We start from the raw sequence: 26,895 nt of genomic DNA, 5'->3' as shown, positions 1-26,895 counted from the left end.
AGCCCCGCACCCCTGCCCACAGCCAAGGGGAAGGGTCCCCGTCTGCCCAGCACCCTTAGCTGGCGTGGGAAGTTGTGGGAGCATCAGCAGGGATTTCTCGACCGCGTGTGGGAAAACCCACAGCAAGCACCTGACTCCAGCCACCTCCGGGAGGGAGGGAGGGCAGGCACCCACCCGGCGCTCCCCCGCTGCTGGGCTCCACGCGGGGAGAAAACCCGCGGGGAATGGTGTCTGGACAGGGAAAAATTCTTCCCCGCTTTGTTTTTCTTTTATCCTATTTATTTTCTTTTTACCCTTTCACCCTATTTTTTCTTTACCCTTTTACCCTATTATCTTTTTTTTACCCTTTACCCTATTTATTTTCTCTCTTTAAAAGAGCACTTTGGATTTTGTTGCATTAAAAAAAAAAAAAAAAAGAAAGAAAAAATAAAAACCACCCTCTGAGAGCCAGGAAAAATGGCAAGAGTTTTACAAGAATGTTCCTTAAAATACAGATCAAGTGAAGCCCGGACGTTTTTTCTCATTTAAATCGAGAGTTTCAGTGCTTTTTGCCAGCTTTCTAGCGCATGTGAATTTTACCCCATCAAAACCAATTTAAATCACCGATTTTAACAGCCTACCACGAGTATAACCGCTCGCAAACCCAGCCAGGGCTACGAGGGGTATTGGGGGGCTGCGGGAGATGAAACGGGGGGCACGGCCGGGAAATGTTGGACGGCTGAACCTCTGCAACATCTGGGGAGCTGGGAAAGGAGCCGGGCTCCAGCAAGCTGGGCTTGACAAGTCCCAAAGAGCCCTCCTAAATTCTGCTTCAGGCTTTACCGGCATTTCCATGCCTTTAGCATTCCCCCGCACTTCTGGGCTTGGTTAAAGGTGCTTTAAGAGGTTAAGGTTGTTTTGGGGAAAAGGCACAACATCTGTCAGTGCCCGGCATTGCAAACAGGAGCTTAAGTAGAGAGAGAGAAGGTTAAAATCAGCCAAAACTTCAATACGGCAGAGGATTTAAAAACCGTAAAATTATTCTGAAGTGAACTTTCCGCCTTGTTTTTAGACTCCGCGGTGAATCCGGGTTTAAACGACGGCTCTTATCACCCGCACGCACTCGTGCCCTTTCGGGCTTCCTTTGGGGGGGGGGGGGGGGGGGGGGAAGGAAAAAAAGGAAGATTCTGTTTGTTTTCTGTGGTGGGAAGAGCCGGCTCCGGGCGCTGAGATCCGCGGAGCACCGCGCAAGGCCTGCGCTTGCAGGGCCGGGGCAAGGGCAGCAGAAATCCTCCTCCTTGCGTCCCCCCACCCCTTTAGTTCTTTGTTGGTTTGTTTTTTTTAAATCCCGTTCTTCCCATCGGAGGCCTGGGAAATTTCTCTAAATTTCAAGCTGGCCAAGGATTTGGGATAGAGGGAGAGAGCCGGTGCTCAGACCCAGCCGCCCCCGCGGTGCCTTATTCGTTCCCCCCCCCCCCCCCGCAGTTGTATAATTTCCAGCTCTCCACGTGAACTAACCCTTTTATCAAAGAAATAACCGTAATAAGAAACCTTTAGGCTCCAGGAAAACGACTTTGTTTTAAAAACGACCGGTTTTCCGCATGAAGGAAAGGTGAAGGGAGAAAAATCTGCAAAAAACACGTATATACACAGACAAGCGCCAGACTTGGAGCAGAAAAAAACAGCATGGATTTATTTTAAGGTAAGTACAACAATTAGGACCACATAAGACAAACGAACTTTGAAGCAGGTTAAAGCAAATAGTCCTTAGGAATGGTCAAGTTGAAATCTATTATACAAAACATCACACGTCGTAAATAATAATAAAAAAAGTATCAGATACTTTGTCTTTTTTTTCCTTTCAAAAAAAAAATCCACCAGCAAAAAATAAATTATTTCCTCGTCTTGCGAAAAGAACAGCTCTAAAACGAAAGAAACTGTATTGCATAATTGTACACAGAAGAAGAAGAAGAACAAGAAATCACTTGTCATTAATTTGGAAGTTAGGAATCGTTGGGCGAGACAAAAATAATCCAGTGAACTCAACTTTAAATATTATATTAATGGCTCTGAAAATCAGCCTGATTAGAAATCCACACATTTTTTACAGCACAACAGAGAACTTAAAAAATACCCAGGACATATATTTATATATATATATTTATATACTTTTTTTTTCTTTTAAAACGTATAAATGGATGTTGTGATATTGGTCCATAACTTATTTTTCTGAGACCCCCTATACTTTAGCATATAAAATTTGCCACTTTTAGATAGACATATATATATAGAATTATTCTTTTTTTTTTTTTTTAATTTTTTTGTTTTGTTTTGTTAGGAGAGATCCCCCTTTTCAAGTAGAATTTACTTGCCTGGAATTTAAGGAGGCCCGAAACGGGAATCTACAAACTCTGTGGCTCCCAGGTCCACGGGGAAGCTGTCAGATTTTTTTTATTATTTTTTTTTCCTGCGTCCGAAGCGTTTGGTGCGGTTTTATTTCTCCCGATCTTTTTTAATAATAATAATTAGTAGTAATTTTTTTTTTTTTTTAATTTTTGGGTTGTTGGTTGGGGGTTGTTTGGGGGGTTTGGGTTTTTTTTGGCGGATGGCCCTGGGCGGGGGGAGGGAGGAGGGGGTGGCGGCTACTCAGTACTTAGTGCAGTCGTAGGAGTAAGGGGCGGCGTGGCGGTATAGGGAGGGCGCGGATCTGTAGGGGATCTGACAGGCGGAGTTGCTGCTCACCTGGTGGTCGCTGAGCGAGGCGCTCTCCATCCCCAGCCGGTGCGAGGTGAACATTTCCCGAACGTTGGGAAAAGTCTGCTGCTGAGAGCCAAAAGTGTGCCCGGGCAGGTGGCTCAACTCAGCCCCGTGATTGAGGGTACCAAGAAGCGGTGGGTTGCCCCCCCCCCGCTCCTCCTCCTCCGGCCCCACCACCGTGGGGATGCCCGGTCCCCAAGGCACCCTCCTGCCCCGAGGGCAGGCTCAGGGTGCCGAGGGGCGACGGGGCACCGGTGGGATGCTCGGTCAGCCCCTCCTCCAGCGCCGAGGGGGGGACGCACATGTGGCCCGGCCTCTCGCCGCTGTAGAGGCTCATGGCCCGCACGCTGCAGTGGTAGCTCCCACTAGTGTCCAGGGCTTGGCCGCACGCCGCGCCGTAGCCCGTCGGTTGCCCGGCCGGGTAGCCCAACGGCATCGAGGCTCCCGTCCTGCCCGAGGCGGCACTCACCGGGCTGAGATCCCCCGCGGGGGAAGTCCGTAGGGTCATGATGCTTTCCACGCTGAAACCCGGTAAGCCGTTCCCGGCGGGGTGATGCTCCGGGAGGGGGGCTTCGGGGGAAGCGGCGGCGGGGGGGGAGGCTGCGCTGCGGGGACTGTCCCGCAAAGCCCCGCCGCTGGCCGGGCTCAGCGTCTCCACCTTGGTGATCACGGGCAGGTCGGGGGATGCCGTCTCGCTTTTGATGACCACCTTCTTCTCGGAAGCCGGCGCCGAGGCGGAGGAGGAGGAAGAGGAGGAGGAGGAGGCTTCCTTGGGGAGCTCGGCGCCGGGCAAGCCGGGGGGCTTGGGCTGCTCCTTCAGCAGCCGTTCCCGGGCCTCCTCCTTCTCCTTGGAGACGTCCTTCTTCTTGAAGCGTCGCCGGCGGCGGAGGAAGCTGCCGTTCTCGAACATGTTGTAGGAGTCGGGGTCGAGGGTCCAGTAGCTGCCCTTGCCCGGCTTCTTGTCGTCGCGGGGCACCTTGACGAAGCACTCGTTGAGGGAGAGGTTGTGGCGGATGCTGTTCTGCCAGCCCTGCTTGTTCTCTCGGTAGAAGGGGAAGCGGTCCATGATGAACTGGTAAATCCCATTGAGCGTGATCTTCTTGTCGGGGGCGTTCTGGATGGCCATGGTGATGAGGGCGATGTAGCTGTAAGGTGGCTTCACCAGGTCCTTGGGGGCGGCGGGTTGGTGGGGGTGGTAGGGGCCGTAGGAACGTCCCATGCCCGCCGCGTACTGCTCGGCGTGGCCCGAGTAGACGCTCATGGGGTTGCCCATGCCGCCGTACGTCCCCGCCGTCCGGTAGTAGTTCTGCTCGCTTAAATACGGCACCACTCCCAAAGCGTTGGGGTCCGAGACGGAGTAGCGAGCCTGCATCATGGAGAGGGGCTTCCCGCGGCCGGGCAGGAGACGAAGAGGAGGAGGAGGAGGAGGAGGAAGAGGGTGGAAGGGCCTCGCCCCCCGTCCGGCACCCCCTCTGCGGAGAAGGAAGAGGGGAGAGAGGGAGAGAGCGGGAGACAGAGAGAGAGTCTCAGAGGCGAGCTAAATCCCAGCGTGTCCTCTAGCAGCGGCACCGCAGCAGCATCCTTCGGGGCGCCGGGGGCTGGGTGGTCTCTGGCGGCCTCTCCCTCCCTCTTTATTACCGTGATTCTTGCATACACACCTACTGCTGCTGCGGGAGGCGGGGAGCCCGGGGGAGGGGAGGGGGGGGAAGGTTTGGGAGAAGGGAGGGGGGGCGGGGAGGGGGGGAAAAAGCCCTGTTCTCGCAGAAAAAGGGAATTATTAAAAAAAAAAAAAAAGGCAAAAAGAAAAAAAAAAAAAAAAAAAAAAGGCAGCCTTGCGGAAACCCAGTTCTTGTCACAACAACGGCCCGAAATCTTCCGGAGCCCTCGGGGCCCCGCCGGCTCCTGGCGAAAGATGCGCGGGGGGGGAGGGGGGGGAGTTGCGCGGAGCCGCCCAGCTCCTCGGCCGCCTCCGCGGAGCTTCAAAACTCACCCCGCGCCGCCGACCCGTTTTTACTTCCCGCTGGCTCCGCCCCCTCCGCCGCCACCCTTCGCCAATGGCGGAGCTCGCCCCCCCGCCGACGCAGCCAATGGGAGGGAGGCGGCGGGGATGCGGGTGGCGTTAAGTGGAATGAGGGGGGGGGGCGTCGGTCGAGCGCGGGGGCGCGCCCGCGCGCGCCCGCCTTGCCTTACTCTGAAATCATATATACAGGCATAAAAAAAAGTTATAGATATTCCTCCCCCCCCACACACACCCTTCTTTCTATAATTTTAACGGTTTGGCCCCAAAAGGAGCCAGCGCCCAGCGGCTCTGGCCGGGGGCTCTGCTCTCCCGCGGCACCTTCTCTCTGCGCTGCATCAAAAAGCCAAGTTTTTAAGCTTTTTTTTTGTCTTTTTTTTTTTTTTTTTTTTTTTGTGGAGCCAGGTTGATCTCGAGGACGGCGGGAGTCGCGACACCCCGCTCATCCCCGCATCGCCCCGTCATGCCGACATAACGGTGCCCCTGCGCCGGGCAGGTTCTTTCTTTTTCCCCCTTTATTTCAATATATTTATTTGAAGTGAAATAGCCCGGCGGTCCCTCGCCTGGCGCCGGGAAAGGCCACCGGGTCCCCTCCCCACGTTGCATCGCCCGGTGGCGGGTGGCAGCGCGCCCCGCTTTGCCCCCCGCACCCCGGCCCCGCCGTTGCTGGGGGCTCAGAGGTTCCTCTGCCGCTTTGGGGGAGTTTGAGGGTATTTCATTTCATTTCATTTCATTTCATTTCATTTCATTTTATTTCATTTTTTAAAGAAAACAGTGGGCGCACTTAAGTGGCGCTTTTTTTTTCTTTTTTTTTTTTCGTTCCGGCCATTGAGGCGGATTTTCTTGTGCCTGTGAAATCCGCCCCTCTGCCTTTTCTCTAATGATTTCATTAGAGGCAATCAGAGCGGGACAATTAGGGACGCATGGTGACCAAGTGTAAACTCAGGTATTGGGAAAACTGCTGCGAGCTGCCCTGTCCCACTCGGGAAAAGCGTGGATCTGCCCAGCGAAGAAATGAAGGTGGGAAACGGCGAATTCCCCCCTCCCCGCTCCGAAAAAAACCAAAAAAACCCCGAAAACAAACAAAAAACCAACCCCCCAAAACCCCAACAAAAAAAATAGTCACTGCAAAATCGGTTCGAGCCCGAAGAGACCGAGATAAGGTTGAAATTAATTAGCTGTCACTTCGGCAGGGCTCCTTCCCGCTGCCTCCCCCCCTGCTCCTGCTCTGATTTCTAAGCGGTGATCTTTTGGTTTCTTACACTGTAATTCTGCCTTTCCCTCTTGGTAATTTGTGTGGCTTCGTAAGGCTTTAAACAAAGATTGGGGGTTTTTTTGCCCCAAAGTCAGATTGTGATTTTTGCTGGTACGAAGGGTCCCTTCCCCGCTCCCAGCCGGGGCGGTGGGGACGAGACCGCGGCCGGCTCCGGCCGTGGGAACTCGGCGGTGCTGTTAATTACCGGAGTTTTTCTTAATAAGAAAGGAAACGATTTTATGCGATAGCCGGGGAAAAAAAAATAAAAATAAATAAAAAATAAGAGGCAGCTCCTCTACAAGGAGGTATGGTTAAAAATGATCTGCGATGGAAAAATCGATTGGGAAGTTTCGCCGGACGCTTCGAAATTGTTATTTAATTTTGATGGAAATAAACGTAAATGTCCTGGGAGGGTTTCATCAACCGAGCAAACGTCCGAGGGATTTTTTTTAATTAAAACATATAGTAAATTCTGCAAAGTCTGCTGATATTTTTCATGTAAATGTACGACCATCGAGAAAACATTTTATTCTTTTTTTTTTTTTCCCCTGGAATAATTTGAGAACGACTTCGCGTTTTTCTCTCCGGCTTTCAAAGAAATCGTATTTCTCATAAAAACTAGGGCGTTTGCTTAGCGTACACAAGCACACAGGATTTCTTAAAACAACGTAACTCTTTACAAGGCAGGAATTTTTGAATGCAAACGCTTGAGCAAAGCCACCCCCGCGGCGTCCTAGAGCTGTCCCTTCCTAGAAGCCTGGTACGCTCTCGAGAAATAACCTTGGTTGGATCTTACCTCTCCTCGGCTGAAAACTTTACCGAGATGAATTTCTACAGAAAACCAAGAAGCAGCAATAGGTCTTTGCTTGCTGCAGCTGGGAACTTAACAGAGACTTAAAACAACGGGCTGGGAAAAGCCCAAACTTCAAATTGCAGGAAGAAAAAAGCGCAAAAAAAAAAAAAATCATCATTAGGAAAAATAACCAGCTTCCAAACGGGGGAGCGCAAAGAGAGGAGTCCTTTCAAGCAAGAGAGCAAAAAGCACGGGGGGAAAGGCTCTCTCCTCCCGGGCACGGCGGGTTTTCCTCTCCGTTCCGCTGCGGGAACCCCGGGAGCGGCGTTTTCCCGAATCACCCCAACAGCCGCCGGCGGGAAGGCGGCGGTTTTCCCTCCGCAGCTTTTATTTCCCTTCGGCGACCACCCGAAAGCAACAACCCGACCCCTTTCCCTCCTCGGGGGGCTCTCCCCACGCCGGTCCCCCCGGGGGCGGGCGGGTGCTCGGCGCTGCCGGTGCGGCGGGTGCTCGGCGCGGCCGGTTCCCGGCGGTCGGTTCCCGGGGCGGCCGGTGCTCGGCGGTTCACCTGCCCGCCCCGGGGGCTTTGCACGGCGTGTGCTGCCCCCCAGGGGACACCGAGGGGTCTGCACCGCCGTACCGGCACCGCACCGGCACCGGCTGCCCGCCCCCGGGTCTCCCGGTTGTGCGGGAGTACTGCCGGGGGGCGGTGGGAGAGGGGACAGAGAAGAAGAGATGGGGAGAAAGGAGGAGAGGGGGAAAAAATGGGGGTTGGGGGGGCCGGAATGGGACAGGGGATCAAAGAAAGAGAAGGCGAGTGAGCGAGCAGGCAAAAAAGAAAGAGCGAGAAGTGTGAGAGAGAGAAAGAGAATGGAGAATGGGGACAAGAGAGAAAGGAAGCATGAGAGTGGGAGAAAGAGAGAAACAAAGAGAGAAAGGGAGAAAGAAGGAAGGAAGGAAGGAAAGAGGGGGAGAGGAGGAAAGAGAGAGAAAGGAAGAAAGAAGAGAAAGAGGGAAAGACAAAGAGGGAAAGAGGGAAACAGAGAGAAAAAGAGAAAAAGAGAAAAAGAGAGAAAGAGAAAGAAAGAGAAAGAAGGAAACAAAGAAAGAAAGAAACAAAGAAAGGAACAGAAAAGCTACATCTTGGCAATGCAAACAGTGGCATCAGTCCAGCTAAGACCCACCGATGCACACAGCTTTCTGCTCGGTCACCAGTTTTGCATCTGTACTGGTGACCGACCCAGAAGAGAGCACCCACCGCTGGCTACAGGGGGTGACACAAACCCCACACCTATTTTCCAGCAGCGAGCAATGTTGCCGGGCTCAAACAGGTTAGCCGGGGCCAGCCCCACCTGCCCTAATGTGCCTCCTTTGCCAGGCTATTTCGTAAGCACAAAAATTCAGTCATGCGCTGTTTATTCACACAAAGAAATCCATTTCACAGTGGTCTGAAAGACTAGTTCCTAGTACCCAGCTAATACGCTGTGCGAATGAAAACCTCATTAAAAACTGTTGCCTTTAAAATTTGTAGCCTACTTTTAATTTTCAATATTGAAAACCAAGCGGAGTGATATCGCTAGTTCAGTGCTCCTCTTTGGGTCCAGTTTGTCTGTTTTCCGTGGCTGCCCTTGTGTGTTCAGCCTGCCCTTCAGAGAAATGATTCCTGCAGCACAAGGAGTTTCTTCCTGCATTGTTCACAGGCTTTGTATTAATCTGGCACTCCCTTTTTCTAGGTGTTTTCACAAACTGTGGGTGTTTCAAGCAAGAGCTGCATTTTGTCTTTTGTATGAAAGCCCAGGGTCCTTTTTTTTGACCTCTTTCACTAGAGTATTTTATGCAATTTGGTAAAATGGATGTTAGAAGTGATTCAGGCACCTCCAGTAGACTAACTCCATTTATAAGGATGTCGGTAGCCCCGTCTGCTTCCCGCTGAAAAGAGAGGCTTTCCAGTGGCATCCGTACGAGCCACATCACGCTGCTAGAGCTGATGCTAAAGGCTGCAGTACGTGTGATAGAAGAGACCCTGGAAAAGTTATTTGAAGCCAACTTCAGACCTGTAGAATCAAAGCAGAGAACTGAACCAGCAGAAAAGACGTCACCTATTAGCAAACTCCTTGCTTGCTTAAGGCAAAGTACCCCGATTTCTAGAAAGCCAGCTCGGGCCCTCTTTTTTGGAAGCCAAATCCACGTAAGGAACAGCTTTTACTGAGCATCTTGCATGGAGGTTGGAGGGAGATGTAGGTGGTCTGGTAGGATCTCAGCCCCCCTTGACTGTTAATGCATTAATTAACGGCACCATTGCTACCTCACTCGCTTTCCCTTCCTCAAAGGAGAGGAGGAAGAGAGTGTGTTGGAGTGGAAACAAGTCCCACAAGCCGCAGCGTGGCGATTTTGGGTGACAGCGGACAGACGGACAGCGTCAGCACTCGCAGCCCGGGAGTACAAATCGCAATGCTGAATTACAGAGAGGTTGTAAATTGCTCACCAAAGGCCCGATCCTGAACTCCCCGCAGAGATATCAAAGTCGCTGGGAGTTTTCCGTGAGTAGGAAGTGGAGGAATGAGCTTCAAACATTTAGGCCCAGCTCCACATGGGTGGTCTATTATGCCTGGACGGATTCCCACTGGCTCCAGCAGCACTCTGAGGTAGTGAAAAGGCTCTTCCTAAATACACCCCATTGCAGAACCAGGGCTCTAAGCACTTTCTTTGACTGCTTACAAGGGACTTCGGTGGAAAGGTGAAGCCTCAGGCTCACCGCAGCTGCTCCGCAGCATTTAGCCCAATGCGTTGATATTAAACTGAGTTTGAAAAACACACATAGTTGGAGGGGGAAAGACTCCTGAACCCAGCAGAGTCCTGGCCTTTGATTCGCACTGTGAAAAAAACAGTTCAGCGATCAACAGCAGCCGCAGAGAGAAAAGGCGTTTGCATCTGCCCGGCTACATCTGTAACTATTCAGAGAAGAGCATCCGAATTTGTTCCGCTTTTTGGTTGGCAGAGCAACAGTCAGCTCTGACGGTGGATGTGTATTGGTAGCATCCAAGCCAAGCAGATTAGAAACCAAATTCAAAAGCCATTTCCCCCCACTTCCCCGACACACTTTAAAATAAACCTCCGTTTCGTTGTTCCCATGACCCTTCCATCCCGCTCCGCTCAGGAATGTTGGGATTCTCAATGTCCTCCTTCTTCTTGGGGTAATTGTCAAATACATTAATTCTATAAATAATAAATCATGCAGACAAATCAATTACTACCCTATTAAATGCAAGCGAGGAGCGTACTTTCTCAAAGCTGGCAGACTCGGAAGCCCACGAAAAGGCTGAATATTGCTTTATTCACAACCAGCCAATTTTAAATGGGAAAATAATTGATTTGGGAGTTTATTTTATGAAAAGCGGAGTGGGTTTTTTACCCCCAGCTGTAACACGTGATCGAAAGGCCACGGTTATTTCTATAACGTCGGGGGGGTAGTCTCACATTAACGACGTGGCACGGCACGTCCTTTTCTACGTTCAACTTCAGAAAGAAGGGCGACGCTGTTGCAGATTTTGGGGTGTGCGACCCCTCCGGTGCCTCGCCCCGAGCCCAGGCAGGAAGGCGCCTGGCAGGCCTGTGCTGCAGGGCACCATTTTACAGCCCGGAACCTGCCTGCCAACAGAAACCCTCCGAGAAGGGAGCCGAAATCCTCATAACTTCGCGTGACGCAATATTTTTCCTCAGCACCCAAACCACCAGGCCCCTCACACCAGGCCTGACCCCCTGAGGAAACGGCCCTGGGTTCCCTCACAGCTTTACACTGCCAGAGGGGGTTCCAGCGGGATCACGGCCTTCCCCCTCCCCGGGGACTCGCCTCGCCCAGCCGAAGGCGACCCAAGACCGGCCCTTGGCCAACCCCACGGCCGCCATCCCCCGGCCGCCATCCCCATCGTTTCGCTTCCGGGACTTTTTTGACCGCTCCGCGCCGCCGTAGAGGCGTGCGGGAGGGGCGGGGCTTAAGGCGGAGGCTCCTCCTCTCGCCGCCGCCGGTCGCGCCGCCATGGAGGGGGGCGTGCGGCTGCGCGCGGGTGCGGCGGGGAGGGGCGGGGCGGCGGGTTACGTCAGGGGCGCGGGGAGGGGGAGCGCGAGCGCGAGCGCGGCCGTTGGCGGGGCGGGGGGCGACCGTTGGTCTGAGGGGGGAGAAGGGAATGGGCGGGAAATGGAGGGGCCCGGCCCGGCGGTCGCGGTGCTCCCCCGTGAGGCGCCCGCCTGTGCTCTCGGCTCTGCCCTCCTCTAGGTGCCTCCAAGGGGGACGTCCGGGAGAAGGTGTGGGACTACCTGGAGGCCAGCGGCCTGGCCGATTTCCCGCGGCCGGTGCACCGCCGCATCCCCAACTTCAAGGTACGGCGATCCGCCTTGAGGGACTGGGCCGCTGCTTCTTCCCCCAGCCTCGGACCCCATCCGCGGGCTCTGGAGACACCCCACACCACCCCCCCCGCCCCGGCCCGTCGCTGCAGCTTTCAAAGAGGCAGCTGTGAACCGCAGGTTCCTGCGGGCTGTGGGGTTGGTGAGTGAGGATAGAAGGTGGTGGAGCTCTGAAAAAGGCCACCATGCAAACAGCACGCTTCTGTAATTCATAACGAGTAAAGAATCGCAGGTCTCTGTACCTGACGAGGCGTGGCAGGTGTGTTGCTGCGTTTGAATCGGTGGGTACGAAAACACCTTGTGAATGAGATTAAATATGTTTATGGGTGGGGAAACTGAGGCATTCGGAACTGGATTTCACTCCCCGGGGCCTTCAGCGGGTCCATTGGGATGGAAAGCTGAGGTCACCCGTCTTGCAGGGCTTAGCCTAGGAACATGCAGTGTGCCGCTGAAATGCGAACGGTGGCCAAGTTATTGCTGGCAGCGTGTTGCTGGGCAGTGGTGGGAGACCCCTTCCTCCTGCTCTGGCTTCATTCTGTCCCTAGCTTGATGGGTGGGAGGAAGAAACAAGAGGACTTCCGAGTATTCAGTTATTCAGGCCACCACTTTACCGCCTGCCTGTTTTAATCCAAGCTCGAGGTGTGCGGCCATGTATCTGCCATGCGCTGAAGAAATGATGTCTGAAATAGCGTTGTGGGGATGTGTGTTGGGTGTTTTAGCCCATGAGCAGCATTAGGAGATTGGCTCTGCTTTTGCTCAAGGGACTGGCAGAAACATTCTGTCTTAGTTTGGTGCTGAGGTAAAATAGGTGCCGAAGCAGTTGGAGGAAGCCTGAAGCTTCATCGCACCCTTAAGAAAGGGGATATCAGAGCTGAAATTACAAGGGGAGTGTGTGCTTTGCTAAGCTTGAGCACCTTACTCAGCTGGGAAGGGAGTCTGGGAATCTTCTGAGCTCAGTGTAGGCTCTGTGAAGAGAGAACCTTGTCCAGAAAGCCTTCATCTAAAAGAATCTCTGACTGTGGCTTGTGTTTAAAAGAATCTGTTTGTATTCATTGACTGAAAAGGGAAATTAGTTTCCAGCTTTGAGTTAGGTGTGAATGAGTGTGAAGTCTGGCAAAGTGAGTGTACTTGGATCCCCTCTTTTCCGGAGGCCTGAGAGATATTAGTCAAGCGCTCAGTATCTGTTAGTAAGTGAAGGTTTCCCATAGAGAACATTGCAAAATTAGCAGTATGTCCCTCATATTTAAAATGTGGGGAAATCAGCCTCTCTATAGGATGAAAGATTGTAAATTGCCCATCTCTGCTGTGAACTCCTTGGTGATGCGCTGATATCTTGTGAAAACAGGGTGCCTCCCATGCTGCGACAAAGCTTCTGGGTTTACAGGAGTTCAAAGCTGCCAAAACTGTAAAAATAAATCCCGATGCTCCCCAGAAGAACGCTCGCTTTCTAACACTGGAAGTAAGTGAACGTATTCTCTTCTCTCTTGATTCCTTTCTTCACGCAGGGGTCTCACCAGGCTTGCTGCTCTATCAAAGAGCTGGATGTGTTCAACAGAGCACGTGAGATTAAAGTGGATCCTGACAAACCTCTAGAAGGTGTTCGGCTAGCTGCATTGCAGGTAACAGCACCTTTGCACCCCTGAGGAGGAGAGTGGGACAGCAGTGCAGCGCTTGGCAGCATCTCATGGTCAACACCTGCCATTTCTCTGGTGGGAGCTTTACCAGCCCTAAGCCACACGAGGTAGCTCATGTAAGGATGTCTTTGCCTTTTTGGCAAATGGCGAAGGTGCAGGTAGGGTTTGGGGATATTAATGTTTCTGCAGAGCAACAGCTGTTTCGCTGTCATTCTGTTCTTATTCCCCGAAACACGTAAGGTAGCCTTGCCCCAAATTGCCTTACGTTTATCACAGGGACAGACCTACCTCAGACCTATGCGTGTTCGCTAGTTTATATGATGAGTAGCTTATTTGTGGGCATATGCGTTAGACCAATAGGTATGTCTTGCCATCTGTTTCTTAAATAAAACCTTGTCTGGAATTTTGCTGTACTGGAGGGGATTCATCGACAAGCACTATGCAATCAATGATGCTAACTGCTCTATAGCAAATAAGATGATTGACGACATGGAGACCTATGGGACAGTAAAAATATTTCTTTAGTGTAAAATGAACCCACCTCCTTTTAATGTGAGAACTTCTTTTGTTACGCAGGCAAGGAAGACTTTGTTGGTTCCCACACCACGTCTGAGAACTGGGCTGTTCAATAAGATTGTTCCACCTTCAGGTGCAACTAAGGAGATCCTGCGAATATGTGCTACATCTCAAGTAGGAATGAAAAATGGGGGAGGTCTGAATTAACTTGTGGAAGGGTGTTGCGTTATGCTAGTCCAACTAGAAGTTGGAAAACCAGATGCTACCTGAAATACTGTTCTGCTAGTATGTTATTCCTGGTTTTGTGTACACATCCACCATTAATAATTCTTTTGTTTGTACTTAAATCGCGAGCAAATTTAGTCTTTTCGCTCTATTTTATTAACAGAATGGTATCACTACTTTGTGAATGTTTTTTGGAACATTATGAGCAACTTTCATAGGTGAGTTAGATCTTTAGGTTTCCAATAAATAGTACTCCTATAGTCTTCTGCAGTTTTGAGCTGGCAAACCCTATGAGGAAGATTTTAGCGTTTACAGTTTTTGAATAATCTCATCAATAGAATATTAGGTGTTACAAAATAAGAAAGATCAGTTCTTTTAAAATCCTAAGACTAAAGAAACGTTAGTTCTGTCGCTCGCATCAGCCGAGGTATAAAAATACGTTTTCTTTTGAAGTGTGGTATGTTGCTGCCCTCTGGTGTTAAAATATCATACTGTACCGCTGAAGTCATTTGGCAGAGAAACCTGCATTATTTTGTACGAGTCTTTATTGGATATGAAAACGTAACTTGTATAAAATGAATAGGCCAGCTATGTAGGTTTTATTTTGTTCTTTATCTCCTGCTAAAGGCAATATACTTCTACAGTAATCCTGTATACAGCTGAGGGTTGTAAATGGATGGTAATTAGTAGCGACTTTCTTTGTTGGAAGTTCTATTAAAGTCATTAACTAATTAAGCTTTTCAGGGCTGAAGAGCACTTTTGAAAGAGACCTTTCTCTTGACTTGCTTCAGGCCTCATATCTGATCTGTGATCTTACCACCATGTGTCTGGCTTTTCCCCCAACCAGGCGTACTAATGAATAAACGCTATTAGCCGTTTATATTTACAAAGCACTGTGCAAACAATTCCTACCACACTGCTGTGAAGTGGATAATGAGCATTATTACTGATAGTCAGCCACAAATTACTGATCTTTTTGGTTTTGTGCTCTACACAGAAAATGTTTGGCTTTTTATTGTGAGGATTAACTTGGCACCAAGTTGCATTGGTGTGAGGAGGATTTATGTTACGCTGTACGCATATATTAAGAGTGAATGAATCACGAGATATAATTCTAAAAGTTCTAAAACTCTGATGTTTGAAAGCCCAAGTAAGCACCACTTTTAATTTCTGCAGCTCTGGACAGAATTTTGTTAGGATATGCTCTTCAGAGAGGACCCTGAAGAGGGGTGGGTGGGGATGAGCAGAGGGAGAGGGGAAGAAAAAAAGGATGACAGGGCTGTGTAAGGTTTTTCTTTCCACTTGTCAGGGACAGCAGGCTTTTCTGTTGATTAGCGTCTTAGATAGAAGGTTTTGGCAAAGGTAGCTTAGCTTAGCAGGGGCACGTCCTGAGTGATGATCACACAGCAAAGTGTTGAGGAACGTAGTCTCGGGGAACACGTGGGCAGCTTTGGAAGGTGCTTTTAAAGACACAGGTGTGGAGAAACTGGCTGTGTGGTGGATGCAGTGTGAAATGGAGAGTGATCCAGCTCGTGTACCTGGTGGTGCTTCAGTAAAGCATTTTGTGTGACTTCAGGCAAGCAGCTTAACATCTTTATGCTGTAGCTGTATGTGTCTAAATTAACTTTGTGATTTGTATGTGAGAATTAATTTAAGAATTTGTAGTGCTCTGCTATTCCTCACGGGCATATTATGACTTTTAAGTTAGTAGCAGTAGGGTAGGAAGTGTCATTTGCCCTCATTTTTAGAAACAGATGTCCAATAAAGGGTTTCAAAATACAAGTTCTTGATCCTAAATAAGTAACCTTGCTTAAAAAAGTGCCCACCTCCCTTAGCTCTCCTTGAAGTGTGCCAAAATTCTTGTCACTGTAGTAGGGAATCTATTCTAGGATTCCCTAGAGGATAACTTTCCAGACATGTACAGCTTGGCTATACATGGAAGAAACACTTTGAAATGTGGGGAGTCACTTGGATTTATCAAAATATTCTGGATTTCTGCCTCACTCGTTGGAAGACTGTACACTCTGGGAACATAAAATTATGTTTTTCTTGCAGGGTATAAAAGAATACAGTGTGCCTGTAGGTCTTGATGGGAAAGCACGGGTCGACTTGGTTGTTGTAGGATCAGTGGCTGTCTCTGAAAAAGGTAAGATAAAGCCTTGTAAGCTTTTCAGGAGGAGGGTCCTAAGTCATGATTCACAATGTCAGTAGGCTACACTACGTGTTCTTTTTGACAGACCCAAACATATCTTTGGAACTGAATTACAGTCTTGAGTTCTGTCTCTTCTGTGTGACAAGTCTCTGATCCCAGTCAACCAGGAAGAATCAATGCCTGCTATACAACAATGCTGCCAGGACCTAGTCGGCAGACAGCAGTGTGGTTTAGAGTGTGCGGGCCAGTGTTTTGGCCTTCAGTAGAACTATTCAGGCAAGCAATTCTTTTTTTTTTTTTTTTTTTTTTTTTAAAGAATCAAAGAGGGCTCCCTGTTCAGAGGATCTGCTCTGCTCTCACAGGGTGTGTGAAAGGACATGTGTTACAGCTGCTGATTCAGTACCTATTTAGGGATCAGATTTTGCGTTTTCTAGTATTTTGAAGACCTGCTGGTGGTGAAAACTTTTCCACTGATTTTATCCGTTGCCTAAAAATAACATGCTTTTTGTATGTGACCCAGACTCCTCTTTACACACATGAAGTTAACCTATGTTTGACATGAATAGAGGGTTCTAATTGCAATGGGTAAATAGGCTTCTATGGTAACTAAACTGGACTAAATTTGGTTTATTCAGAGCAGTTTATTACTCTCCTGGGGTCCTTTAGGAGTTCATTGAAACTAATGTTTTATTTCAATTTCAGTGCTGATTAGAAGGAAAGTTGCATTCTGTGAGAGGCACCGATCTGAATTTTTCCTGAGTTACAGCTCTGTGCTTGGTTTATCTGTTGCAGACTGCTTAGTTTAGTTGCATGCTTTGACAGTTACCAACCTTTCCACGCTGCTGTTCCTGTGTTCACTATCACTGTTGACTTTTATATATTTTAGGCTGGAGAATTGGAAAAGGGGAAGGTTATGCAGACATGGAATATGCAATGATGGTGTCAATGGGTGCAGTGCAGGAGGATACACCTGTACTTACTATTGTGCATGACTGTCAGGTAAGTTAAAATATCCACTCTCAAGTGATGAGTCAGAATTGTGTGATACTGAATGGTATGCCTGAAGAAGAGACTTGGAATGATGTTGGTGTGGCATCTTTACTTTGTTTCCACTATCACTGACAGATTTTTGTATGTTGCGAGACATCAGGAAAAGTGTATGCTTTTAGTGAATTTCTTTTTAACTACTTACCAAATGTCTTATTTCTGGTAGGTGGTTGACATAGCAGAAGAGCTTCTTGATGATCATGATTTAACTGTGGATTATATACTCACTCCAACAAGAACTATCAAGACTAATTGCAAACGACCGAAACCTCAGGGAATAATATGGCATAAGGCAAGTTACTTCTGCTAACGGTGGCTTACTGGTACTGACGTTCTGTTGATAAGTCCCCCATTTTCACGTATAAATACATTCATTGTATTAGAAATACTTGGAAAGGGAGCAAATGTGTTTGTCAGATGAAACAAAACAACAGCATCTACGTTCAGCAGTTTTTAAGTGGTAATGGTGAGGAGGAGGGATATATTACTGAAGCTCAGGTTGCTGTATCAAATGGATTATCGAGTGAGAGCCACTGGAAACAACGTTTGTCGATTTTTTAAGATAGACATTTCTTGTAGTCATTGGCAGTATAATAGCCTATGTAAGCTGAGGGGCTTCTCCACCTTATGTGTTTTATTCCTCAGTGCTCATTGAAATTGGCTCTGTTCGTTTTCTGGAGACAGTACCACAGAGAGAACTTTACGGCATTAGACCACGTGGAATGGGTGGAATATGTGCTGCTCTGGTTGCAGAAGGAAAGTGTGACCTAGTGGCTGGTACGTTGCTGTTTACATAGTGAATTAACTTTCAAAGGACAGATGAATTTGTGGCTGGAGCTTGTTTTCAGGTAGAGGAATAGTGACTTTATACTGCTTTAAATCATGAATCATTATTTATAGATAAATATTTTTTCATGAGTTTGGCTCACCCCAGCCCAGGATTGTCAGAAACTTTAGCAGCTTCACAAATAGTTTCAGAAAAGCATTTAGTGAATTGTTTTACTGGAAGTTCATGCTGGGAAAGCTTTGTCATTAGATTTTCATTCCTAAGATCATCCAGTTAGGGAGCAGACGCAATCCCGTGTGATTGAGTAACAGTAGGGACACTGAAATGAGGAATAGTATACCCATGTCTTGCAGAAACCGCTGAGGAATTATTAGTGAATACTTCTAGGGAAATCAAGAGTTGTTTGTTAAGCACTTGCCAAACAGCAAAAAGAGTTAAATTTGTTAAGGTAATATATCTACAACAAACAATTCTAGCCAGTACTATTTTTATTCCTGTGGTGGGAGAGTATTTTACCCTGCCTGTGGTTGAGGATTTGAGGTTATAAATAAATAAATAAAAGCCCTGTCTGTACTAGTGCATTTTTTCCATTGAATTATTTTTGAATCATAATTTTTCTAGGATATTACTGAATGTAATTGTTTTGAAGGCCTGCTCCTTGTGCTCCATCTGTCTTGCCAACATACTTTTGATCAGTCTGCCTGTCTTGCTGTCAGACTTCAGTCTCAGTAAGTGGCCTTGCTAAATCTTTTTTTTTTTCTCTTTTTTTTTTCCTGTCTGATTCCCTTTAGCAGCAACATTTTTCAAAGGTCTGGGGAACACGGTCTCTTGCAGGGGCTATTGAATTTTTGTGAAACTTTTACCACTCATGAAAAAAGTCAGTCAGTCCCAAGCGATGTATCAAATTTGATGTTACCTTTGCATTTCTTTGCTTTTCAGAGAAAAAGAATCAAGATCGGCGTTATAATATATGCCTCATAAACTAATGAAGTATCTGCCACAACTCCTTTGTGCTTGTTTTTAAAGCTTGAGGAGAGATGCTTAGCAGAGCTGTATCTAAAGCTTGCGCCACACTGACTCTAGCCAGTTTGCATGAGACAGTGAAACTTTTTTTTTTTATAGTAATCTCTACATTGGTGGTGGTGTCTGAAAAATACAGCTCTCAGAACTTTCTACAGTTTTCACTGAGAATGGAGCACATTACGTGATTGACCCTTTACTCGAATATTTGAATGTTGATTTAACACCTAAAGCTGCTTTTGGCAGTTCTTCAGAGCCTGTGTTGATTAGATAAGAATATTGGAGGATACTAGCCAGAGCAGGGATAATCATTACATTTCTGTTGTTTGGGATGGGAACAAAGTGTCGTGTCTATGTGAAGAAGAAAGAAATTAGCATTATTCTTTCACAGAGAGCTGAGCAACTTGTACGTGGTTTGTTTGTGCTTGTGGTGGTAACTGTATGTTCAACTCTTGCACAGAGGGTCTTGGAGGTGGGAGGTCTAGTTAATCGACAGGGTGTTAAAAATGCAGGATTTGATACGGGCTATTTAAGTGTTTGTCCTTTGACTTTTCCCGGCTGCTTCTACATCCTTTTCTCTACATCCTTTTCTCCTTCAAATCCTGGCTTTACTGCTGCATTCCTGTTCCTCAGAGCAAAACTAAATGAACCAAGAGGTAGTGAGTAAATAAATAACCCGCTTCTAAATATGGTGATTTGTCAACAGAAAGTAGCTTAACTTTATTGTTAAGATGTGTGATGTGTGAAATACATTGCAAAAAAGTTCATCCTTCAGGAACATGGCTGGATCAAGCCAAGACAATGATTTAAGAGCTTAAATTAAAGGTGTTTGCAAACATGGGATTACAGCTAAGCATTGTTGTAAAGGATGTGCTTTCCTGAAGCTGTTAGGATAAATAGCCATTAATACATACACTCTGTTTTCAGCTCAAAAGAGGTAAGGTGGTACTTAAACAGCAAACAAAATGCGTGTCTCCAGGCTAGATTTCTGTGCTCGAGGAGGTACTGCGTTTTCCTGGAGTGTTTTTGTTTGGTATGTACTATGCAGGAAGGAAGTAGTGTGTCAGATATGGGGACGGGGTAAATAGGTGTTCTTCTGTAAATAATTCACTTCTTGGGGTAGTTGGCATGACTTGCCCTCAGTTGCCTTCTTTCAGTTCTTCTCGGTGCAGAATTTCCAGTTGAGCTATTTTTTGCTGTCGAGGTAGTATGTTTTTCCAAACAGGAAGATGTGAATTACTTGGTGTGATTTTTGTCACAGAAATGCTGATTTAAAGACTTCCAAGGAAGCATAAGAGCTGCAATATTATTAATGCCAAAGCAGCATTATCAATGTCAGTGCTAGGCACTCTAGAAACACTTCTAAATACAAAGGCAGTACTGGAGTGTGTATATGGGTAAGTTTTTTCTGCATCTGAGTTCAGGGTTTTGAGAAATCAGTATGTGCTCTTGGAGGACAGCAAGAGCTGCTAAGAGCTGAACACTCTGGAAAACTTTATTTGGATGCCAGTGGAGAATTATTTGGCTTCATCTGTCTTGAAAATCTAACCCATTGTTTCTGGGAACTCTAAATTCATGAAGTGACTTACTTTCTCATTTAGTATTTTGTATGGGTAGCTGTGATCTTTATCTGTGACACTGTCTATTATATTTGTTACAATTATGAAGTTATTTGTGCTGTGCTTATTTTAAATTGAAACTATACAGACCAATTAAAATATTTGGGGTCATGAAGAGGGAAATGAGAGTAGTTGGTGGAAAAATCACTATATTCTAGCAAGCATTTCCTTCTGGTTTTTAAATTATTCTTTTGCTGAGAATTTTATAGAAGTAGGAGAAGATTTTTCCCAAAATGAAATGAACTGGGGGGAAATCCCTGAGTCTAATGTTGAAAGAGTTCAGTACGCAGTGGCAGAGATGGAAACTATCTGACAACAAACAGCTTTTGATTTGGGTCTGTGATAGAATATTTGGAAAGTAAAGCGATGTTGTTTTAAAGCTCAAAAAGTTCACACATTCAAGCTGGCAAAACCTTTAGCAGGGACACAGCATTGCCATCAGAAGAAAATTGCTGTTAGTTTAGCCAAGGTTTTGTTTTGTTTTGTTTTTTGGAGGGATAGCGCAAGCAGGACATGCTTCCACGCGTGGTTAAACGTCTCAACACCTTTGCAAATCTGACCCTTGCTGCAGAGTCCATGGAATCAGTTTTTGCTGATGGATTCCAAATGTGGGTTGCATAAGTTTCTCCTGAGGGACACTAGCAGACTTCACGGGCTGCCAGCTCCCAGAAATATGCCCTCGGATTGCGTGCACATATTTGGACATTTTGTGCAAATGAATGATAAAATGTTCGACTGTGCTGGCCCGTCCTAGCTGTCTTGGCTTTGTCTGTGCTTTAAACCCCTGTGAGCTCAGTGCTCCTTGAAACGAGCAACTGATGAAGGAGACAACATGAGAAGTGGGCTCTCTCCTGGAGGCCTTTATGAACGGTCTTGGGTCAGAGAACCCTCAGGGTGGGCAAAGATGAATCTTTCAAACACCTTCTGCCTACCAGCCTCAATACTTGGAAGGGCTTGTGGATCTGCTGTACTAAAGACTGTTTGGTCTTGTTCGCACCCTTCCGTGGCAGGGCAGGGCAGCAGCAGCATCTGTCTCCAACTTGAGCCATGTGTTCTTTTATCAGTTGGTGTGTGCAGATGGGTAGCTGTGTGAAGCAGAATTAAATGGCAGACCTAGCATGCTCTCCAATCTATAGCTGCCTTTCCCTCATCAACCGTGCATCAGAACTGCACCGCCTCTGCTGCCAGGGAAATCAAAGTGGTGTTTGGCTTGGCCTGCACTGTATCAGGGGTCAGCATTACTCATTCTGTCAGAGGACAAACACATCTTTCATTTTCCCCAGCAAAATATTGAAAGTGGCTACATTCACTGTTCTGGAATAACAGAGGTTGAAGAGAGCCCTGATGTTCCAGCAGAGACGTTGCAGAAGTCCATCTGCCACTACGTTGTTTTGGGACCAAACCAGGTGTCGTAAGAGTGGATGCTCAGGGTTAAGTGCTGGGAGATTTGTATTGGCACTCAGCATCCAAGACTCTGTTTTCTTCAGGTTTCTGTCAGAAAGGGGCCACATTTCCCTTCTCAGCTCCTTTCCCATAGCCCGGTAATTGTGAGCCAGAAGAATTCATCTACCCCGCTGTCCTCTTTCCCCAAGGCTCTCCCAGCTATGGCAAGGGAGTAGGCAGGATTGTTAAATGATTAATTGCCTTTGGTGGAGTTATTTTTAACCTGAATCACTTCAGTTACTGAGTTTATAGCGCAGACCCACAAGCACTTCTGTTGGCCAATCCCAGAGGGCTGAAGTATGGAACTGGCCTGGGAATTGGTGGTCAAGGGATAATAGGAAACTTCTTCAGCTGGCTTCACTGCCAAAGCCAATCATTTAGCTAAATCCCAACACTCAATACAAAGTTTACAAACATCAATAAATGGTTTGGCCTTGACTTTATAGGGATGGGGGGAGCAAGGGAAGAAGCATCCACCACTGGGTTTGCCCAGGTCTGCATAACTGGATCAACCAGACTTGGGGTAGTACCCAAGTCCCTTGCATCCTGGCTCAGCCTAAAGCAGTAGGCAAGGCTAGGGAGGAGGGACCAGCCGGCACAGGACCAAGAAACGTGCAGCTTGTTTGAAAGAGAGGAGGAATATCTTTGGCCTCTCTCCACATGGAAATAAATCATTGCAATCCTCCACAGCTCACAAGACAAAAGAAACGTTTTGCATGATCGTAATTAGCAACACATTGTACTACCACAGAGTTCTTTTGTTTGCTATTTTGCAACAGAGCAGAGCAAGCTTTTTCCTCTCCTCTGCCACCCACTGCCCTCTTTGCCCTTTTGGCTCTCACCCCCTGCACCCCAAAAAAGGTACTGACTTGGTTTGTTGAATTGAAACTCTGAAATCCCAAACCAAGTTTCTGCCTTTCCTTGACATAAAAGTGGGGAAAGATAAGGAAGGATTTGGAAGGTTTGGCCCAGCTGAAAGATTCTGCTAGACCCCAGGGAAAACAGCCCTTGAGGTAAATCCTCTGTCTCTCTTGTGGCAGAAGGGTGTCGGTTAACAGTGTCAGAACTTGTCTAATGTAGGTTTTTTATAGAATGTTTTCTATTACAAAAACATCCAAGTGCCAAATCAACTGCCTTTGTTGCTTTGGTACTGTAAAGGCTACTTACTGTTACATCTGCAGAGGGCTGAATTTAAGGTAATGATAGATTCCCTTCATGGTGGTGGTGGTTGATCAGAGCTTCAGCTTCTACAGAAGACAACAGTTCATAGCCCTTACGAAGACGCGTATGCTGTTGCAACTATGTCTTCCTGAGTTTGCAGGGAGCCTGAAACAGTAGCTCCAAGAGCTTCAGCCAGATGCCAAAAACTACAGGTCACTCCAGTGAGAGGAGAGGCTGTGTTGAAGCCTGGCCAGTTGAAGCCTCTTAGAGAGTATGCTGGCCCCTGGATTATCGAAATCCTCTCCTTGGTTTGTCCTTGAAAGACTGGGAGTTCCAGAGATCATGCTCTCGGTGCCCATCTCTTTGATTCCCTTAATCTACAAAGTGGTGAGGGTTTGCCCTTGGTAGCATTTATCTTTCTAACTAAACACCCAGTCCGTGCCTTGGGAACTGGGTTTACTTTCAGGGTGAAAGGAACTGTACATGCACTTGGTAAGAGGTTGAGGTTGTGCTTTGGGTCCAGGAGTGATTAGTTGCATGAGAATAGAAAAATGTTTTTCCTATTTGGTTTAATTAGCATAGAGCTTACATTTCACATAGAAATTTGACAGAGGACAACAAATGTTCCTAATTTTTGGCCAGTAAAAACAAAGTAAGATGGCTTCAGCCATTGGTTTGATGTTGTATCGCCCAGGGAAGGGGAGTTTGCTGTCAAACACAACAGTCTGAATTCTTGGCTGAGAAAAACAAATCAGTCCAAGAATCCACAGAGCAATAACTCTTCATAATCTGAAAATGGCATGTACCTTTCGGAGCGTGGAGGCTCCCAGAGCCCCAGCGGAAGTCCTTGCCTCTCTGTACTGGCTGCCAGATCAGGCCAGATTTGTTCAGAAATTGTTCTCAGTCATAAAGTTTGCTTGTTTAAAGGGCCTGATCCCAAACACCTTGACTCTGGGTCTGCAGTGTTGCACAATGGAGGTGGCCTCTGCCCATGCTGGTTAGTCCTATTCTGCTGTTTGATATTGTATGAACAAGACAGAGCTAGGACAGGCTTTATGTAAATTACATTTCCTATTTAGTTTCAGTCTGAAATAAAACTTGCTTGTTTGCTCCTCAGAAGAGGAGCCCTGGGAACGTTTAAGAGACTAATGTTGACTGGCTTACGTGTTACCTAAACCTAACATTGCCCCCAGCCTGTCTTTGATTTTACTCAAGTCACTTCAGAGCTGGGCTACTCTCCCAGGAGATCTGTAAATTTTAGTCTTTATGTGCTGCAGCCAGATCCAAACTCACTCTGTAATAGTAGAACCAGGAATTCAGGGCCTCTGAGGTAAGAGAGATCTGAGCTGGGAGATCTGCAGGCATATTCTAGGCAGGATATGCTGGTGCTAGTCCAGCACAGCCTGCTGAGAAGTAGTGGCTCATAAGCTTGGGTGCAGTACCCTGCTAGAGTGGCTTGCCCACACTGTATGGGCTACTAGCTTGGGTCTCTGCTAGCTCGGGCATCGCTTCCCTGGGCTCTGTTTTGCTCCCTAAATTTAAGAATTGGATCTTGTGTTGATGGATGTTCTGCTTGTCCAGCAGCCAAGTACGAATTATTCCTCCTTCCAGCTGCAGTCTGCAAGCCAAGAGCTAGACCACATGAGCTAGGGAACCACTGCGTTTCCTGCCAGTCACTGAGTGCAGCCTGGGGCATCTCATGCTTGAGATGGATAGGGTTCAGCTGTTGAGAGGAAGAGCCCTTCCAGAAAAGCTGCTTGTGAACTGGGGATGGATGGAAGGGATAGAGGGGTCACAGTTTTGAAGTATAGTGTCCGGGCGCTCTTCCGTTCTGTGATCCAAGCCAGCAGACTGATGTGGGATCTGATGAGTAGCTGCGGGTGGTGTGTGAGGTCAGATGACAAGAGGGAGGCTGTGGTGATGTGCCACAACCAGAGAACGTGCCTCCAGCTGGGCCCACACTCAGAGGAGCCCCGCTACAAGGCACGCTCCCCAGCTGCAAGCTTAACACCATCGTCCCTCCCCATTGTATGACCCAGCCTACGGGATATCCTGTTTTGGGGGAACAGAGTGCAAGGAGGTCTGCAGAATGAAAGTGCCTGACGGTCTGATGAATTGTAGGCATGTAGGATTCTGCCAGAGCAGGAGCGGAGGCCCTCGGTCAAAGCAAATATTGAGGGATAACAATGAGAATGCAAATCTGAAAGCACTCTGATAAATAAACGTCAAAATCAAGTAGTTTTGAGTTTGGTTTTGATTTTCCTGCTGGATCTACATTGTGCGCTCGCCTGAAGAGTAACTAATGTTTATTTTTGTCCTGCAGTGTGTATTTAGGGAGCAACTTCAGAATCAGGCCAGCAATTAGTAACATTTTGAATGCTCTGGCACTCTGCATGGTAGCAATATAATAAGGTTCCTCTCTTTTTATGGCACAAATGGGTCCTGATGGTCATGGTCTTTTTCTGGAAGGCGAGAAATCTCATAATTGTATCTGTCTTCCTCCTTTTTAGGTCAGCTATGAGATGCTGGGAAAAATCCCCATCCTAAAGAGTCTTCGACACAGAGAGAAGCAGACTGGCAAGGATGTTACCCTCCTAGATGAACATTCAGACTTGGCAAGTGCCAACACACCAGCAGTGTTAAATGAGAAGGCGATGGCTGAAAATACAAGACCGCAGGCTGCTATGGGCTCAGCTCAAATAGGACAACATTATGTGGAAAGTGATTCTTTAAGTCCCAGATTAGAGGGATCTGGCATGATTACTACTGTGTATGTGGGGAACATACCTCCCAGCGTAAGAGTGAGCGAGCTGAAATGTGCTTTAAGGGAATTCCATGCAACTCCTTTACGACTGAATTGGCAAGGAGCACAGCACAGGGCTTTTCTCGATTACAAGGATAAAGCAACCGCAGAGAGTGCTGTATCCTCTTTGAAAGGCTTGAGCCTCGGGGGCAATACTTTGCGAGTTGAGCTGGCCAAGAATCAGAGAAACAAAGGGCAAGTAGAAATCAATAGTCACAAATGAATATGAATAGAGGGGAAAAAAATAGGCTTGTTTTCATTGTTTTGTGAGAAGCCAACCTAAGTTTTCAAGGATATTAGTATATCCTCTAATTTCTGCAGGCTAAACAACAAAGTGCAAAGCCAACTTTTCAAACAAACGAGGCATACATCTCACAGCTGACTTGCCTGCCTCATTCCTGCAGTTGTACGTGCAAAGTCTATTTATCAAGACAGATGACGGGCCATTTCTCTAAACAATTACCCACAAAGTACCCACGCTCTCTGTATTCATTTTTCGCTGGCCGTGGGTTGATTTGCTGTGCGGTGTGTACATTTGTTAGGCCTGGATCAAAAACCTGCCCCTGGGTAGCTGTGTGCAGCCACATGTAAGGAGGTGATTCTCTTCCGTCATCTAAAGGTTGTACCTGCAAATTTGTACTTGTGAGCTTAAAAGCCAGCTGCAGAAAACCCGTCTTAAGGGTTACAATTCTGTTTACTAAAAAACCGGAGTTTGCCTCTTGGGAGTTTCCAGCATATTTTTCATAAAAATGGCTGGGGAGAGAGATTGCCCTTTTTGTGCTCTTGTGAAGAACAGCGGTGGAAACACTGGCTCAGCCACTGAGTTCTAGTAATAGCTATTAACATCAGGTGGAAGAGATGGTAGCCCCTTTCTCAGTTCTGTTTTGTTAATTCAGCCCTCTGTAAACCTTTTATGTCTTATTTCAGTCTGGCAGAGGAAAGTGAAGAAGAGTTTTCTCCTCTGTTTTTCCCCAAAACGCTTCAGGTACTTTTTTCATGGATGCAGATAATTATAAAATAGATGCTTTTCCTGATTGTCTTGTCTCTTATAATTTGGTGTGATTCCATTGCCTCTGTGAAATTACATTAATATTAATCATTGTAGTGGAAATGAAAAGCAGACAGACCATGGTCAAAACTTGTGGGTGACTAGCCTGGTATGGAGTTGTTTAAAAAGTTGCTGGAGATAGTAGCAAAGCCTGTTCCTGCTGTGCCTTTGTCACCACCAGTGTGGTCTTCCTGCACCCACAACATCAGACAGTCATGAGGGTTAGACAGCAGCGCTG

General features: G+C 47.3%; 2 protein-coding genes across 3 annotated transcripts; one reads left to right on the top strand and one right to left on the bottom strand.

Moving 5' to 3' along the window:
- Positions 1–1,822: 1,822 nt before the first annotated feature.
- On the bottom strand, positions 1,823–4,463 carry FOXC2 (forkhead box C2). The gene is given in 2 exon segments (XM_052797862.1): positions 1,823–2,856; positions 2,858–4,463. Coding segments are annotated over 2 exon segments (1,485 nt in total). The 5' UTR covers positions 4,112–4,463; the 3' UTR covers positions 1,823–2,625.
- A 6,330-nt stretch (positions 4,464–10,793) lies between these two features.
- MTHFSD (methenyltetrahydrofolate synthetase domain containing) lies at positions 10,794–26,644 on the top strand. Of its 2 annotated transcripts, none has more exons than XM_052797208.1 (8): positions 10,794–10,865; positions 11,075–11,178; positions 12,708–12,821; positions 13,413–13,526; positions 15,633–15,723; positions 16,616–16,728; positions 16,943–17,068; positions 25,317–26,644. In XM_052797208.1, the coding sequence occupies exons 1-8, from the start codon at positions 10,838–10,840 to the stop codon at positions 25,830–25,832; spliced, it is 1,206 nt and encodes a 401-aa protein (XP_052653168.1). In that variant the 5' UTR covers positions 10,794–10,837; the 3' UTR covers positions 25,833–26,644. The 2 variants fall into 2 exon arrangements, with proteins under 2 accessions (XP_052653168.1, XP_052653169.1); XM_052797209.1 differs by lacking the exon at positions 12,708–12,821 and adding an exon at positions 12,548–12,661.
- The last annotated feature ends 251 nt before the right edge of the window (positions 26,645–26,895 follow it).

Source organism: Harpia harpyja, chromosome 9 (genome assembly GCF_026419915.1).
Source record: "Harpia harpyja isolate bHarHar1 chromosome 9, bHarHar1 primary haplotype, whole genome shotgun sequence".
Lineage (NCBI taxonomy): Eukaryota > Metazoa > Chordata > Aves > Accipitriformes > Accipitridae > Harpia > Harpia harpyja.
Note: the sequence above shows the minus strand (reverse complement) of the source record. Positions and strands in the feature narration are given on the sequence as shown.